The 16211-nt window shown below is 40.5% G+C and overlaps 1 protein-coding gene across 1 annotated transcript in view; it reads right to left on the reverse strand.

The window, feature by feature from the left end:
• LMNTD1 (lamin tail domain containing 1) overlaps positions 1-16211 on the reverse strand; it is a 66785-nt gene that overhangs the window by 33207 nt on the left and 17367 nt on the right. Inside the window, exons 5-6 of the mRNA XM_060778259.2 lie at positions 14789-14958; positions 5723-5790 (exon numbers count right to left, since the gene is read on the reverse strand). Coding sequence (XP_060634242.1) covers positions 5723-5790; positions 14789-14958 — 238 coding nt within the window. The remainder of the gene's footprint in view (positions 1-5722; positions 5791-14788; positions 14959-16211) is intronic.

Below are 16211 nucleotides of genomic sequence, written 5' to 3' on the forward strand. Positions count from 1 at the left end.
TCTGGTAGTCTTTGGCGACCATTCTGACACCCCCTCACAACCCCCCCAGCGGTCCCAACCCCCAGGTTAGAAAAATGCTGCCTTAAGGCCACCCAGTCCAACTCCTTTCACCAGGGCATGAAAACATAATTAAAGCCCTCCTGAGAAAGAGCCATCCAGCCATAGATATAGATAAATAGATATGATTCACACACACATACACACAGATGCCAGATATAGTATCTTAGACTTCAAAGGGACCTCTAAAGAACATGTTGCATGTTCCAAAGTAGGCAAACCAGGCAATCTCTACTGACAAGAAATACTGTTTTCCCACAAGTATAAAGAAATTACATATATTAGAAACCAACACTATTTTCCAGGTCACTAGACTATGCCACAGCAACGAGTGGCAGGGGGCACCTAGTCTGGGATAAGAAGATAATCTGGGTTCAGATCCTGGGTTACAGGGCAGTGTAGATCCAGACGAAGGCTTCTAAAGTTATATTTTCCTGATTTGTTTAAATATGTCATGGAACAGCGGTCCTCAAACTTTTAAAACTGGGGGCCAGTTCACTGTCCCTCAGACCTTTGGAGAGCCGGACTATAGTTTTTGTTTTTTGAAATAAATTTAAAAATTCCTATGCACATTGCACATATCTTATTTTGCTGTGTGGAAGGGCCCTTAGAGGGGGTTCTTTCTAGCCCTCTTTAGGGAGTAATTCCAGGAGTAGAGAATGGGAAATCTTCCTATTTCTAGTCTGAAAAAAAATCTGGCTACCAGTATTAAAAAAAACTCTAAAATTATAACTGTAAATAAAGAACAACACTCAAACACAGGGGAACTCCAGACAAGAAACAATCTGGGCCAGCTAATCACCTCTCAACAAAGGATTCTCCCTAAAAACTGTCAGGCTATGAAATTGTAATCAAGGTGGCCAATTGAAACATTCATACCTACCTCCAACAGACACAATTTTCCTAGTTAAAGGTTTTCCTTTGACATGAAGGCCAATCGTGTCTGACTCTGGGGTGTGGTGCTCATCTGCATTTCTAAGTTGAAGAGCCGCCGTTGTTCATAGACACCTCCAAGGTCATGTGGCCGGCACCTCGCAAGGTGCTTTACACGTGAGTAGGCCATGCGAAGCAGCTGCCCTTGGCTGGCTCATGCTGCCCATCGGGCCTGACGGATAGCGTGAGCCTGCCAAGGGAGGAGCAGCACCACGGGGCCTACTCCCACGTAAAGCACCTCATGAGGTGCTTTACACGCGAGTAGGCCACGTGGAGCAGCTGCCCTTGGCTGGCTCATGTTGCCCATCGGGCCTGACGGATAGCATGAGCCTGCCAAGGGAGGGGCACTGTGTGGGGGGGGCGCTCCTCCTCTGTGGGCATGATAAGTGCCCTTAGCGGGCCGGAAGTGGCCCACGGGCCGTAGTTTGAGGACCCCTGTCATAGAATCATAGAGTTGGAAGAGACCTCATGGGCCATCCAGTCCAACCCCCTGCCAAGAAGCAGGAAAATTGTATTCAAACCACCCCCGACAGATGGCCATCCAACCTCTGATTAAAAGCCTCCAGAGAAGGAGCCTCCACCATGTGGTCTATATACCTCAATAGACAAAGGTTTCCCAGGTTTCTCAGGTGTGTTGAGAAAACAGGACATCCTTTTAAAATATATATAATGAAATCAAATTTATTTTTCATCAATATCTATTGGGCACGCCATAATTGATCTGTAGGCTAAAGCATGCTGAAAAGTTGTGATTAGATGCAAGGAAAGCTATTTTGTTCACTTCCAAATGATAAGCTCATGGCTCACACCAGAGCTTAGAAAAATTACTTTTATCCCACAGCTGCCAGGCTATCCTAGATGGTGTACTCCAAAAAGTAACTTTTTAAAGCTTTTGGTCCAGAATACATACAAAACTAACAACCTAATGAGGTGGGCTGCTGGAATAGATGAACATGTGCATGCACACATCATAGTGCACGTTGGGGGTGTGGGGAACCTGTCTCCCCACACTCCAAATCACTCGACTTACCCATTGTCCCATCTCATTGGGGGAAGCGTCGGCTGCTTGACTTCCCTCTGTTGATCCAATACAAAACGGGAAGCCTCCTGTGTTGCCACTGTGGCAGCATGCACCAGTTCTTCTATCCATTTGCGATGGAGCCCCACAGGAAGTTGCTCTGCATTGTGGGATGGGAGCTAGTGGGCTCCTTCACAAAAGTATAGATGAACATGTGCATGCCACCTAAAAGTATCCCATGTGATGAGGTCATAAGACACATGTTTCAAAGCTACAAAAGAATATTTCAGTCAAAACAGTAGACAACATCTTGGTCAAGGTCAGTCACAACACAACAACCAATTTCTTTGAAATAAAACACTAAAAGAGTGACAGATTTGTATTGGCCAGAAATGAATTCATAGAGTTGGAATATGAAACAACTTTGTTTTATATTCCACATGGCAGGCTTTCAGCCTTTCACTAATCTCATCTTGATGAAAAAGAACAGTGTCTCTACTAGAAACAGATCTATTGCTCATATTTCAGTTTGCCCCCACAAAACCATACACATTTCCCTTACAGTAGTGATTCCAAATCCATGGGTCACGGCTCACTGGTGGACCGTGAGGCCTAAAATAAGGTCCATGGCTGGGGGTGCCACCATTAGAGAGTGAGAGAGAGAAGGAGAGGGAGAGACGGAAGGAAGGAAGCCAAGGCCGTTGCCCTTGCCCTTTTGCGGCTTCCCCGACACTGTTGGATGAGAGCGAGAGAGGGAGATGGAGAGAAGGAAGGAAGGAGGCCAGTGCTGTTGCCCTTGCCATCTTGAGGCTTACCTGGCACCATTGGAGGAGAGCAAGGGAGAGAAGGAGAGGGAGAGAAAGAAAGAAGGAGGTCAGTGCCATTGCCCCACCCTCTTGCCCTCTCGTGGCTTCCCCAGTGCTGTTGGAGGACAGTGAGAGATAGAAGAAGAGAAGGAAGGAAGGAAGGAAGGAAGGAAGGAAACCAGTGCCATTGCCCTTGCCCTCTCGCCCTCTTGCAGCTTCCCCGACACCATTAGAGGAAAGCAAGGGGGAGAGGGAGAGAAGGATGGAAGCCAGCGCCATTGCCTTACCCTCTTGCCCTCTTGTGGGTTCCCTGGTGCCAAACACAAGAGTTGTAATGGAAAAGCAAACTGAATCTAAACTGATTCATAACCTTTTTTGGTACTAATGCTGGAGAGTGATCCCTGGTCAAAGTGCTCCCTGGTCAAGTGGTCAAAAAAAGAAAATGTTTGGGAACCACTGCCTTACAGTAAAAGGACAATGGAATTCCTATAACAACATATTTTTCTTCTAAACAGCAGAAGTAGACGAAAAACCATCAGCGAACAAGGTTACATTTTCATTAGGTGAGATGCACAAACAGGAGTATGTAGTCTGTACATATCATTGATCCTACTTGTTCAGCTACTTGACATGTTTAACCATGTCAGTTTAATGAACTCAACTCTCCTTTTAAAATGTCTTTATAGCTTACACTACTAGGTTGCCTTACAAGATTGTTTATAGCATGTTCTAAGAGCAGAAGACTGGATGTCTCAATTTGGGGCCTCTCAGTGGTCAGAAGATTAGACTTTTCTCCCCCTAAAGGAAAGTAAAAGCACAACACAAAAGTAAGGAGCTCATTGAGCACAAGGCAGAAATTGCTTCTTTGTTTGTTATAGGGTTGTTTTATAGAAATATATTTTGAAATGTATCTTTTCTAGAACTACATTTTAATATGTGTGTTTTGACTATGCTGTGACCAACCTCGAGCTATGAAGAGAGGCAGGTAAGAAATAAAATGATGATGATGATAATGTATTTTTTTGAAATTGAAAAATGGACACAGTTGGGGCTTCTTTACATGTTACTTAGAGTAGCACAAGTAATTTCATCCTGATGTTGTTCTGCTAATAACTGTAAATTCTATCCACCTCTTCAAAATGGATCTCTCAACTAGGTGGTTTTTGATTTCTGTTAATCCCACAAACGAACATTACATTTTTATTTATATAGATTATTATTGTTATTAGAAACACAACAAGATGAGTCCACAGCAGACAAGATTACTTTGCTGTCTGTTGTACTGGATCACACGTCAGACACTTCCCATGTTGTTGTTGTTGTTGTTGTGATTATTATTGTTGTTGTTGTTATTGTTATTATTATTATTATTATTATTATGGCATATATGTACTTTATATAGTGTTGTCAGCACAGCATGCATGAAGCTATACAAAGGAGAATAGGAGAAGTCCCTGCTCTAGGGTCTTATATGCATAGGATGAACAAGAGGAAGTGGAGGAAAGAATAGAATGAAGTAATACGTCATGTGATAACCTCTGTGGGACTCCGTATCCAAAATGGAATCCAAACTGCATGTGATGAGGTTACTAGAGTGCACCTACAGTGTAAAATTAATGTAGATTGACCATGAACTGCATTAATCAGAAATCAGACTTTAACTGCCAAGGCTCAATGTTATGAAATCCTGGGAGCTGAAGTTTTACAAGGTCTTTAGCTTTCCCTGCCAAAGAGTGCTGGTGTCTTACCAAACTACAAACCTTGTGATCCATAACATTGAGTGAGACTATTAAAGTGGAGTCAAACTGCATCAGTGTAGATGTACTGAAACTAAACAGCTTTGCAAACAAAGAACCTAAATTCTGCTAATACAGAAATTTACTTAAGTAGCAATTCATTTCTCACTTAATAGCCTTCTCCACCCAGTCTTCAGGAAGGGCTTGTTTATTGCTTGCTCTTCTTTTGCTATCACTAACTCCTGCTCCACTTCTATAGCTAGTCAGAAGATCGCAAGGCCGAACAGGATATAGGGTCGCAACCTGTGCTGGACGGGGTCACGCTCCCCTTGAAGGCACAGGTTCACAGCTTGGGAGTTTTCCTGGATTCATCACTGAGCCTGGAATCCCAGGTTGCAGCGGTGGCCAGGGGAGTGTTCGCACAATTAAAACTTGTGCGCCAGTTGCCCCCGTACCTTGGGAAGTCAGACTTGGCCACGGTGGTCCATGCTCTCGTTACATCTAGAATAGACTACTGCAACGCCCTCTAACGTGAGGTTGCCTTTGAAGACTGCTCGGAAGCTTCAAATAGTCCAACGAGAGGCAGCCAGGTTAATAAATGGGGCGGCATATAGGGAGCATGCAACTCCCATGTTACGCCAGCTCCACTGGCTGCCAGTTTGCTACTGGGCACAATTCAAAGTGCTGGCTTTGGCCTATAAAGCCCTAAACGGCCCCAGCCCAAATTACCTGTCTGAATGCATCTCTCCCTATGAACCATCATGGCACTAGAGAGAGATGGATAGTCCATTTTACAGGGTGGAGGGTGGGTTGAAGGAGTTAAACCATTTCCCCATTTTCCTGTTATCCCCCCCACAGATGTTCTTGTTGTGGAAACAACCCTCGTTTATGACATAAGAAATGGGGAGGAGGAATAACCAGTGAAAACGAGGGAAATGATTTTCCTCCTTCAACTCCCCCCCCCATAAATTGACTTTTATTCTCTCTCTAGTGCCCCCTTGTGGCCTCTGCCCAGATAATGAAACGGTACCTTTGTTACTTTGTTTTGTTTCTTTTTTTATCTACTAATCATCTGTTCAGAGCCTAATATTTAGAAGTATAGGTAACCTCTTCTAGTCCAAAGGTCAAAGTACTGCTGGAAATGGAGACTTGGTATATACAATAATACTCACCCCTATGGATCGCGTTGGCTTTGTTGCACTCTTGCTCTTACTGCTGTCTTTTGCGATGTAGAGAATGTCTGTGGAGGAAAAATGAAAGTGAATTTCTATACACATTGAAAGAAAAAATAGAACTTATACAGGGTGTGGCAACATAACTTCTTTTTTTAAAATGCGGACCATTCAGTTGGTTGAAGACATAGCGGAGTTCAAGAGGCGGGAGCATAAAGTTTTGTCCTGACACAGTTCATCATGCATTGGAACAGTGAGGAGCGTGCTTTTGCTATTGAGGCCTACTTTTTGAGCGGATGTTCTGTGATCGCAACCCAGTGCGCCCTTCGGAATTGCTTTAATTTGGCCTCACTGGTCCCTGTCCCGGACCGAAATCAATTGTGACATTCAGACAAACTGCAAGTGCGACAAGACGAAGAACTGGAGTCCCTCGGCCCATTAGATCACCTGAGAACATTGAGGCAGTGAGAGCTTCAATGTTGCAATCACCACGGCAGTCTGTGCACAAACATTTATTTATTTATTTACAGTATTTATATACCGCTTTTCTCACCCCTAGGGGGACTCAACAAACATGCGTCTGCCCTTGGACTTTCCAATCGTTCTGTGAGGCGAATTCTTTATGATGATCTTCATTTCCATCCTTACAAGATGGCGATTGTGCAGGAACTTTCTGAATTTGACTTCAGTTCTCGGAGGAATGGGTGTGAGGTTTTTCTCGAAGTCGTTCCTGAGGATGCTATTTTTTTTTTTAGTGATGAAGCCCATTTTAATTTGTGTGGATCCGTCAACAAACAAAACATGCACTACTGGGCTGACAACAATCCCTGAGAGTTGTATCAAAGGCCTTTGCATTCACCTAAAATCAGTCTGGGGTGCAATTTCCTCAGCTGGAATTATTGGTCCCTGGTTCTTTGAGGAAAATGAAGTCGCAGTGACAGTGAATTCAGACCGGTATGTAAATATGTTACAGGAAAAAAAAATTCCACGGCTAGACGGGTTGGACTTAGGGGAGATTGGGTTCCAACAAGATGGTGCAACTGCACACACTTCAAGAGCATTGATGGCTGTTTTGAAGGAACACTTCCCAGAGCGCCTCATCTCAATTAGGGGGGATTTAGAGTGGCCGGCCCGCTCTCCAGATTTGGCCCTTTGTGATTTTTTTTCTATGGGGATTTTTGAAATCCCGTGTTTATGTGAACCGTTCAAGGACCCTACAAGATTTGAAGACCAACATCCAGGAAGAAATTGCCAACATAACGCCTGCTATGCTGGCAAGAGTCATGACAAACCCCAGAAATCAGTTTACTCAGTGTATGGAGAATGGGGGACGTCACCTACCTAATTTGATCTTCAAAACTGCGTAAAGCAAAACTTTACTTATGCGCCTACATTATAAAAAAAATCTGATTCATACAATGGGTTTTATTAAGTTTTGAAAAAAGGAAGTTATGCTGCTGCATCCTGTAGAACAAAGATGGGCCACTAATATGGAAACTAAACCCTGTGTGGAACAGTTGCGTGAGTTGGGTATGTTTTGTCTGGACAGCATGGAGAGAAGTGATATGATAGATATCTTCAAATATCTAAAGGACTGTTGTGTAAAGGATGGGATGAATTTGTTTTCAGCAGCTCTAGTAAAATCAATGGTTCAAATTGCAGCAAATGAGTCCAAATAAACATTAAGAAGAACACTGATGACCAGAGATGTTCAACTTTGGAGTTGAGAAGGGCGGTAAATATAGCAAATAAAAATAAAGAAAGAAATACATTGGAAGGTGCCGGATTTTCATCCTCAGGTGGTTTTTAAACAGAATTTGGATGACCATCTCTCAAGGATTTTAAACTGGTAGGAGGCTAGGCTAGACTATTGCTAGAATCCCCTGAAGATTTCCAACTCAATTATTCTATATATGCAGGGTGATGTAGGTGAAAAACTCATTTTTGACAAATGTTATATCAAAAATGTAAGCAGAAAATAATTTAATCTTTTTAAAAAAAAAAAAAAAAACCAGAGTTGCTTGGGATTTAATATTTTAGTTTCTAGCGCACTATTCAAACATTCTAAAAGTATGTTTCTTGATCTTTTAAGACAGATAAAATTATGCTCCACTTTGCAGACAGCATAAATCTTTTTGGATTTTTATTAAACTCATCTGAGAGAGAGAGATTTTTATGAGACTATAACTTGACATATGACATGTTTGTTAAGCACTTAAAGGATAAAATTACTCATATTTGCCTCTACCCTTATTTTTAATGAACTTTAGTAGATCAAGGCACTTGAAGAAATGGGGCCTGCCACATACACAAACCTGTCTTTCTTTACAGAAATAGGCAGGGAGGAATTAACCAGTGGCCTATTCTCACTATATAACTATTATGCTATATTCCATTTTAACTGTCAGGGTAACAACCAATGGAATATTGGAATATTTGGATTAGAGAGAGGCATACAGAATTCTCAGCCAGAGAATTGTACTGATTCCCCAAGAATCCTGCAAGAATTCCATAGAACGTTGCTATGTCAATAAAAATCTTTAAGTGCCTCCATCCACTAAACCTCCTTACGTTTTGATATTTTATGTATTTTTTAAAGGGTTCACCAGAGAGCAGCATAAAATCTAAAGGTTCTGGTTGTATCCCACTCTCCAAACACAGTGTCAGCCCTGAGTCTGGAAGTTTGGGATATTATCACACAAGGCTCTACAAATGGGTCTGGCAAACCCATCTAGGTTTCAGCAGGAACACATTAGGGTAGCTACTCTTATCAGATTAATCTGTTCCTCAAGTGCTTGAAGAAACCTGTAAGTATTTTTCACTTAATGCAACTGCTAGGACTTGTCTCTTCTCAATCTGTGCATTGCCCCTGTTTGTCCATGTCCCATTTTAATTTTTCCTCCAGGATTGTCGAGCAACTCAGTGAGTTCAACATCTTACTGAGGCTTTGCAATGAAATGCTTCTGCAAGCTCACAAGCACCATCTCTTTAAACACTTTGAATAATAATGAAAAATGAAAGATGCATTTTGCAATTACTAGTCTTTCTCTGTTTTGTGCATTCTGCAAGGGGGAGGTAATCCACAAAGACCTCAAGATTGGACTTTAGCAATGCACTTTACATTGCGCTACCTCCATATCAAGCTTGGAAACTCCAATGAATTCAAAACATGGCAGCCAAACTAGTTATAGCAACATCTAGAAGTGAGCATATTACACCCATATTAAAGTCACTGCACTGGCTGCCAATTCATTTCCAGGCAAAGTATAAGTATTGGTTTGATCTTTAAAGGCCTACATGGTTTGAGTACAGGTTACCTACAGGATCACCTTTCCCCATATGGTATATCTTAGACACTAAGGTCCTCTGGGGGGCAGCTATTCCAATGAGCTAGAACTCGATTGGTGACCATCACCAATCTTTTTATTGGCCGCTGCAAGACTCTGGAATGACCTGCTGGAAGACCTGCTGGAAAAGCACCAACAGCTGTGAGAATTTAAAACACATCTGAAGGCCTATCTCTTCCCACAGAAGTTGAGGAGCAAGAAGCCATCTTCGCTCCCTTTGCTTCAGGTAAGCCTTGTCTTAGAGTGCATTACAAATCTGAACGTATGCTGGACTCCTGTAGTTTAAGGCTAATTTCTCTGCTAGGGGCACCAGAAAGGTGTGTGAGTGTTTGTTTTGTTTGAAGGCGAGGCTAAATTTTTCAGCCAGCAGTGATTGACAGTTTTACGTCAGCAATTAAGTGAGTGATTGAGCTATCATTAAGCTACTAGTTGAGTGAGTGTTTTTTCCTATTTAAGCTATATAAGCCCAAGTCTGAACTCAAGTGGTAGTGGTGACAAAGAGAAAAATTAGACAAGTGCAAAGAAGCCAGAATGGATGTTCAAAGAACTTCTAACTGGGCCTTAAAAGACTCAAAAGTGCACCAAAAGTGGAAAAAGGGAGAAATCACCAAAGAATTCAAACAAATAGCCAACTCCTGTAGGGAAAAAGGTTTGCAAGGCTAAAGTGCAAAATGAGCTCAGGCTTGCCAAGGACATTAAAAACATTTTTTAAAACCTTCTTTGCTTACATCAGTAGAAAAAGGAAGAACAAGGAGGCAATAGGGCCTCTGCAAGGAGAAGATGGGGTAATGCTGACAGAGGATAGGGAAAAGGCAGAACTACTGAATGCCTTCTTTGTCTCAGTCTTCTCACTAAAATAAAGTCATCCTCAACCTCAGCAAGATGGATTAGACATCTTCTGGGGTTGGATTAGGGGAAATCCAACCCCAGAAAGGGAAGCAAGTCATCCAGAAATACCTGGCCACTCTAAACAAATTCAAGCCCCCAGGGCCAGGTCAACTACACCCAAGAGTATTGAAAGAAATAGCAGAAGTAATTTCAGAACCACTGGCAATCATCTTTGAGAGTTCTTGGAGAATGGTAGAAGCCCCAGCAGATGGGAAGAGGGCAAATGTGGTTCCTATCTTCAAGACAACGCAAACAATTACTGTCCGGTCAGCCTCACATTGATACAAGGCAAGATTCTGGAAAAGATAATCAAGGAAGTGGTCTGCAAACTTAGAAACGAATGTGGTCATTGCTAATAGTCAACACAGATTTATCAAAAACAAGTCATGCCAGACTAATCTAGTCTCTTTTTTCAATAGAGTTACAAGCTGGGTAAATGCAGGGAATGCCATGGATGTAGCCTATCTGGATTTCAGTAAGGCCTTTGACAAGGTTCCCCATGACTTTTTGGCAAGCAAACTAGTCAAATGTGGGCTAGGCAAACTACAGTTAGATGGATCTGTAATTGGTTAAGCGGACGAACCTAAAGGGTCTTCACCATTACTTCCTCTTCATCCTGGAAAGAAGTGATGAGTGGAGTGACTTAGATGAAGGGTTATAAGGCATCAAGTTTGCAGACAACACCAAATTGTCAAACTGCTTTGAGTCCCCTTTGGGGAGATAAGGTGGAATATAAATAAAATAAAATAAAATAATAGCAATAATAATAATAATAATAATAATAATAATAATAATAATAATAATAATCTGGGAAACAGACAGGATGTAAAGTAATGATTGGGATGACATTTGAAAAGTAACCTTGTTACAGTCCCGATTGCTGAAAAGCAAAACAACAACATAAACTCCTTAAAAGCAATTGCTTACCTCCCAACATTAATTACAGGTGTGTTTCCATGTCTCATTGAAAACCAATAGAAATCTGAAACCGAGTAAGGCATTTGGCATGAGGCCACTGGTCTGGTCAATCAATCCTTCTTCTGGTAGTGGTGGTGGTAGTAGTAGTTATGTGCTTTCGAGTCTTTTCTAACTTATGTCAACCCTAAATTTCATGGAGTGTTCTAGGCAGTAGACTTGGTTGATCCAATTCGTTAATTTCTTGTCTCGTTATTAAGTCGTTATTTTTAACCCTTTAGAAGCGATATCAACGCGTTTTAGCAACCCAGAAGTGTTTTTGGCATATCGAAGCCGCGTCCGCCATCTTCCATATGACTCCCCCAGTAAATGCTGGGGGCGTGGCCTTCAGGAACAGCTGTTCCCTCAGCTTTCCTTCCCACCTTGCAACCACCTTCCCACCATGCCCACCTCGCAAAGCCACCAATGCAAAGAGGAAAGATATAATATAATATAATATAATAATATATATAATATAATATAATAATATACAATTATAATAATATAATATAATAATATAATATACAATAATATATAATATATAATAAAATATACAATAATATATAATATTATATATAATATATATAATATAATATGATATAATATCTAATAATAATATAATAATAGTTTTAAACTCGGAGAAGGAGAAAGGAGAGAGAGGGAGAGAGAGCTTCCAGCTGGCAAATCCCACATTCCCCACTCCCTCCTCTTTCTCCTGGCGTCCTTCTTTGCCAGGATTTAAATCGGATTAGAGAGGAGATGCTAGAGGAAACCTGAGAGAAGAGAGAGCTATATGTACTGTCTCTTCCCTTCCCTTCCTCTTTCTTCTTTCTTTCTTTCTTTCTTTCTTTCTTTCCTTCTTTCTTTCCTTCCTTCCTTCCTTCCTTCCTTCCTTCCTTCCTTCCAGCTGGCAAATCCCACATTCCCCCCTCCCTCCTCTTTTTCCTGGAGTCCTTCTTTGCCAGGATTTAAATCGGATTAGAGAGGAGATGCTAGAGGAAACCTGAGAGAAGAGAGAGCTATATGTACTGTCTCTTCCCTTCCCTTCCTCTTCCTTCCTATTATATATTATATTACTATATTATTATATCATATTATATTATAATTGTATATTACTATTGTATATATTATAATATATTATATTACATATATTATATTATATTATTGTATATTATAATTGTATATTATAATATTATATTAATATAATTGTATATTAAAGCACCCCTGACAGACGGCCATCCATTCTTAATAATAATAATAATAATAATATAATAATAATAAAAGTTTTAAGCTGCTGGGCCTGGAAGACATTTAGCTGGGTTATATATTATATATATTATAATATATTGTATAATATATAATAATATAATATAATAATATTATAATAATATTATATAATATATAATATAATATATAATAATACACAATTATAATATACAATATCATAATATAATATAATTACATAATATATTGTATATAATAATATAATATAATATAATATATACAATAATATAATATATAATATAATATAGTAATATAATAATAATAGTTTTAACCTCCCAGGAAGTTTAGCTGGGTTATTACAGAGAAGCTATTTCAAACCCTTGTAAACAAGAGTTATTGTGCTCCTAAAACTGGAATCCTGTAAGTACTTAATCTTCTGCTTTTGGATGTGCTACACGACTTGGGACTGTTTTTTGACAACACTTTTGTTTGCTTACACCTGGTTTCCTTGTGTTTTCTCACCTCTGTGATTTTGAAGCCGTTTGCTTGAAGTTTCTGTTATTCCCAAATTATATACCAGTATAATCCGGATTATTTGCAAAGTTACTTTTTGCACACCAATTTGCTACAGACTTTAAGTTCTTGTTATATACGCTGAATTAAGTGTTTGTAGCTATTTTTGATGTGTTATTAAACTTTGTTTGGACCTTTATTTTTGTGTCTGGCTCCTTTAAGGCATCTGGTCCACGACAATAATATAATAATATAATATAATTTATTTATTTATTTATTTATTTACATCACTTATATCCTGCCCATATCAGCCCGCAGGCGATTATAATATAATAATATAATATAATATGAAATAATAATATACAATTATTATAATAATATAATATATAATATATATAATACATAATAATAAAATATATTATAATATATTATAATATAATATATTATAATGTAATATAATATAATATACAATAATAATATTATAATATAATTATATAATATATGATATATAATATAATAATATAATATAATATACAATAATATAATATAATAATATTATAATAATATAATATAATATAATATAGTTTGGTTTTGGTTAGTTGTTAGTTTTATCACCAACAGTCAACAACAGAAGGAGAGGGAAGCTTCAGAAGTTCCCCCTGTCCCGTTTGGAGGTTTTTTATTGCGCAATCGCATCCGCCATTAACGAATCGATTCGTATATTTACAAAATTTCGTAAATATCGAAATTTTAAAATTGGAAATTTCGGAAATCCTCTCAGATTAGAAATGCTGGCGCCCCCTAGATAAGAAATGAGTTTAGAACCAAATTTTTTCTTGATCAACCAAGTCTAGTATTTAAATTGAATAATACTAGGTGAGGAGAGCTGGATTCTTTCTAGATTATTTCCCTTAAAACCTATTCTCTTAGGTTGTTGTTATCTCTGCTGTATTAACTTCTGAGTCCAGGCTAAACTGAGGGTGAATCCATGCTATTGCTTCAATTGCCATGGCTCCATCTAATCCAATGGTCCACAACCTTTGGTCCTCCAGATCTTTTGGACTTGAGCTCTCACAATTCCTAACAGCTGGTAAGCTAGCTGGGATTTCTGGGAGTTGAAGTCCAAAACAACTAGAGGACCAAAGGTTGTGGAACCACTGATCTAATGGAATCCTGGGACTTGTAGGTTAAGAAGCAGCAAGAATTATCTGCCAGAATACTTTAGGGCTATAATTCTCGTGCCAACCTAGCAGTTTGAAAACATGCAAATGTGAGTAGATCAATAGGTACCAGTCCGGCGGGAAGGCAACGGCACTCCATGCAGTCACACGACCTTGGAGGTGTCTACAGACAACGCCAGCTCCTCGGCTTGGAAATGGATATGAGCACCACACCCCATAGTCAGACACAACTGGACTTGATGTCAGGGGAAAACCTTTACCTTTCCCCTATAATTCAAGGACCTACAGAAATATTTCACCTAACTACAAGTCCCAAGATTCCACAGGATCAGGCTGCATCAAGTAAAATGATACCAAATTGCTATAATAGTGCAGTGTGGATACATCCTGTGGAAGGCAAAAAGTTATACAGGAAATAGAGTAAGGATCAGCATTCTGTCTTCCTCCCGCTGTCTTCCTCCCACACACACACACACACACTACACACCAGAGCTGTGTTTTCAGAGAGGGTTGCAATCAGTCTCTTCTTCTCTGGTATGCTCATCAATTTGAACCTAAAATAGTGATGTGACATGCATTCTGTTCCTTTTAATCCTTCCTGATGAAATGCAGTTCCACAGACAACAAAACCTTTTGCTGGCATCTCCCCATGATGTTTGCAGCCCCTTTGCAGTTTCTTCGCACTTGCCTCATTAACAAAGCAATCGACAAAATGGGCCTCTCCTGATGAAACCTCATCTTTCATTTTAACTCTCCAGAAGAGGCTCCTAACAGCAAACATCTTGTACCAACACAAGAGAAGTGTTACCAATAAGTGTTGACAAGCCTGATGCAAGAGGAAGCTCTGATAGAAAACTTTCACTCCTGTCACCCATGGTAAATACTATCTACTGTCAGTATGTTTTGAAAAAGGAAAGAAAAACAAGAAATAATATCTCTATCAAAGCCCTTTAACTCACCAGGATCTGGACCCGGTCGTACTGGCTGTGATCTGGTTTGGCTGTACATGTGGCTCTTGTCGCCCAAGGCTATATATCTTTCCTGAACATAGTGAGGATGTGTGGATGAGTTTGGACTACGACACCAAGGATTTTGAACAGGGAACAGGGTGGGCAGTATCTTTTCTTCTCTGGATAAATAAAAAGAAAAGTGTTCATTTAGAAAATCAGTACTGGTCCATTATCCGGGTGGAGGCCAAAAGGGGGAGCTAGACAGAGAAGGATCGTCCATTTTATTTGGGGGGGGGGGAGTTGAAGGAGGAAAAGCATTCCCCCCATTTTTGCTTGCTATAACTTTTCCCTGCTTCCCATTTCATAAACGTGGGTTGTTTCTTTGACGGCAACATGTGTGGGGGGAATAACAGGAAAACCACTTTTGGCCTCCACCAGGATAATGGAACAGTACCAGAAAATCTTTCAGAGCTGGGGAAAAAATCACCCCATTTTAAAAGAATTCCTTCCTTTGAAGGAAAGCATGTAGCCTAAAGAGACACACTGATACTGGACTAGCAACTATTCACTTTGGACAGACTACTTAAATACTCATTGTAGAGGCTGTATCTCCCTTTCCTGAGCATCAATATATTCTCTCTTTGATTGTCTCTACAGTGCTAATTCTGCTACAGTGAAAAATCCAGGAACATAGCTGAAGCTAAAGAGTGCGGACCTCAAAAATGCCTGGAAGGACCAGGGCCATAGCCAGAAAAAATGGGGGGGGGGGGGGTAGGGCGTTGAAAATTTCGGAGGGGGTTGTAAATTTCGGGGTGTGTGTGTTGAAACCTGCCTTCTAGCTCACACTGAAGCAAAGAGCACAGCACGGGGCACAGCTGCCTTGAATAGCCTGCAGCTCCACCCCTGTCAACCACATCCACCAAGTTTGGCCTCCTTAATGAGAGCATTCAACACCCCCCCCCCCCCCAACTTGGTTGCTTTGCTACATCGGCTATTGCTGCAAGTAATGAAAGTGTGAATAAATTGTCAATATTTGCTTGAGATACTGCTTGCAGTTCTGGAGGGACTCTTAATTTTTTGCGTCTCATAGACTTAGCATGGGGATTTGGTTAAACCAGGTTTTTTTTTTAACCTGAAAAATTTCGGGGGTGTGGGGTGAACCCCTAACCCCCCCCCCCCCCCCGGCTACAGGCCTGCCACTGAATGCATAATTCACACCACTTTTAAGTCCTCATGCGGTGGCGCAGTGGGTTAAACTCCGGTGCCGGCAGGACTGAAGGTCGCAAGTTCGAATCCGGGGAGAGCGTGGGATGAGCTCCCTCAGTGGTCCTCAACCTGGGGTCCCCAGATGTTTTTGGCCTTCAACTCCCAGAAATCCTAAAAGCTGGTAAACTGGGGACCCCAGGTTGAGAACCACAGCTCTATCAGCTCC

The sequence above is a fragment of the Anolis sagrei genome, chromosome 5 (genome assembly GCF_037176765.1).
Source record: "Anolis sagrei isolate rAnoSag1 chromosome 5, rAnoSag1.mat, whole genome shotgun sequence".
NCBI lineage: Eukaryota > Metazoa > Chordata > Lepidosauria > Squamata > Dactyloidae > Anolis > Anolis sagrei.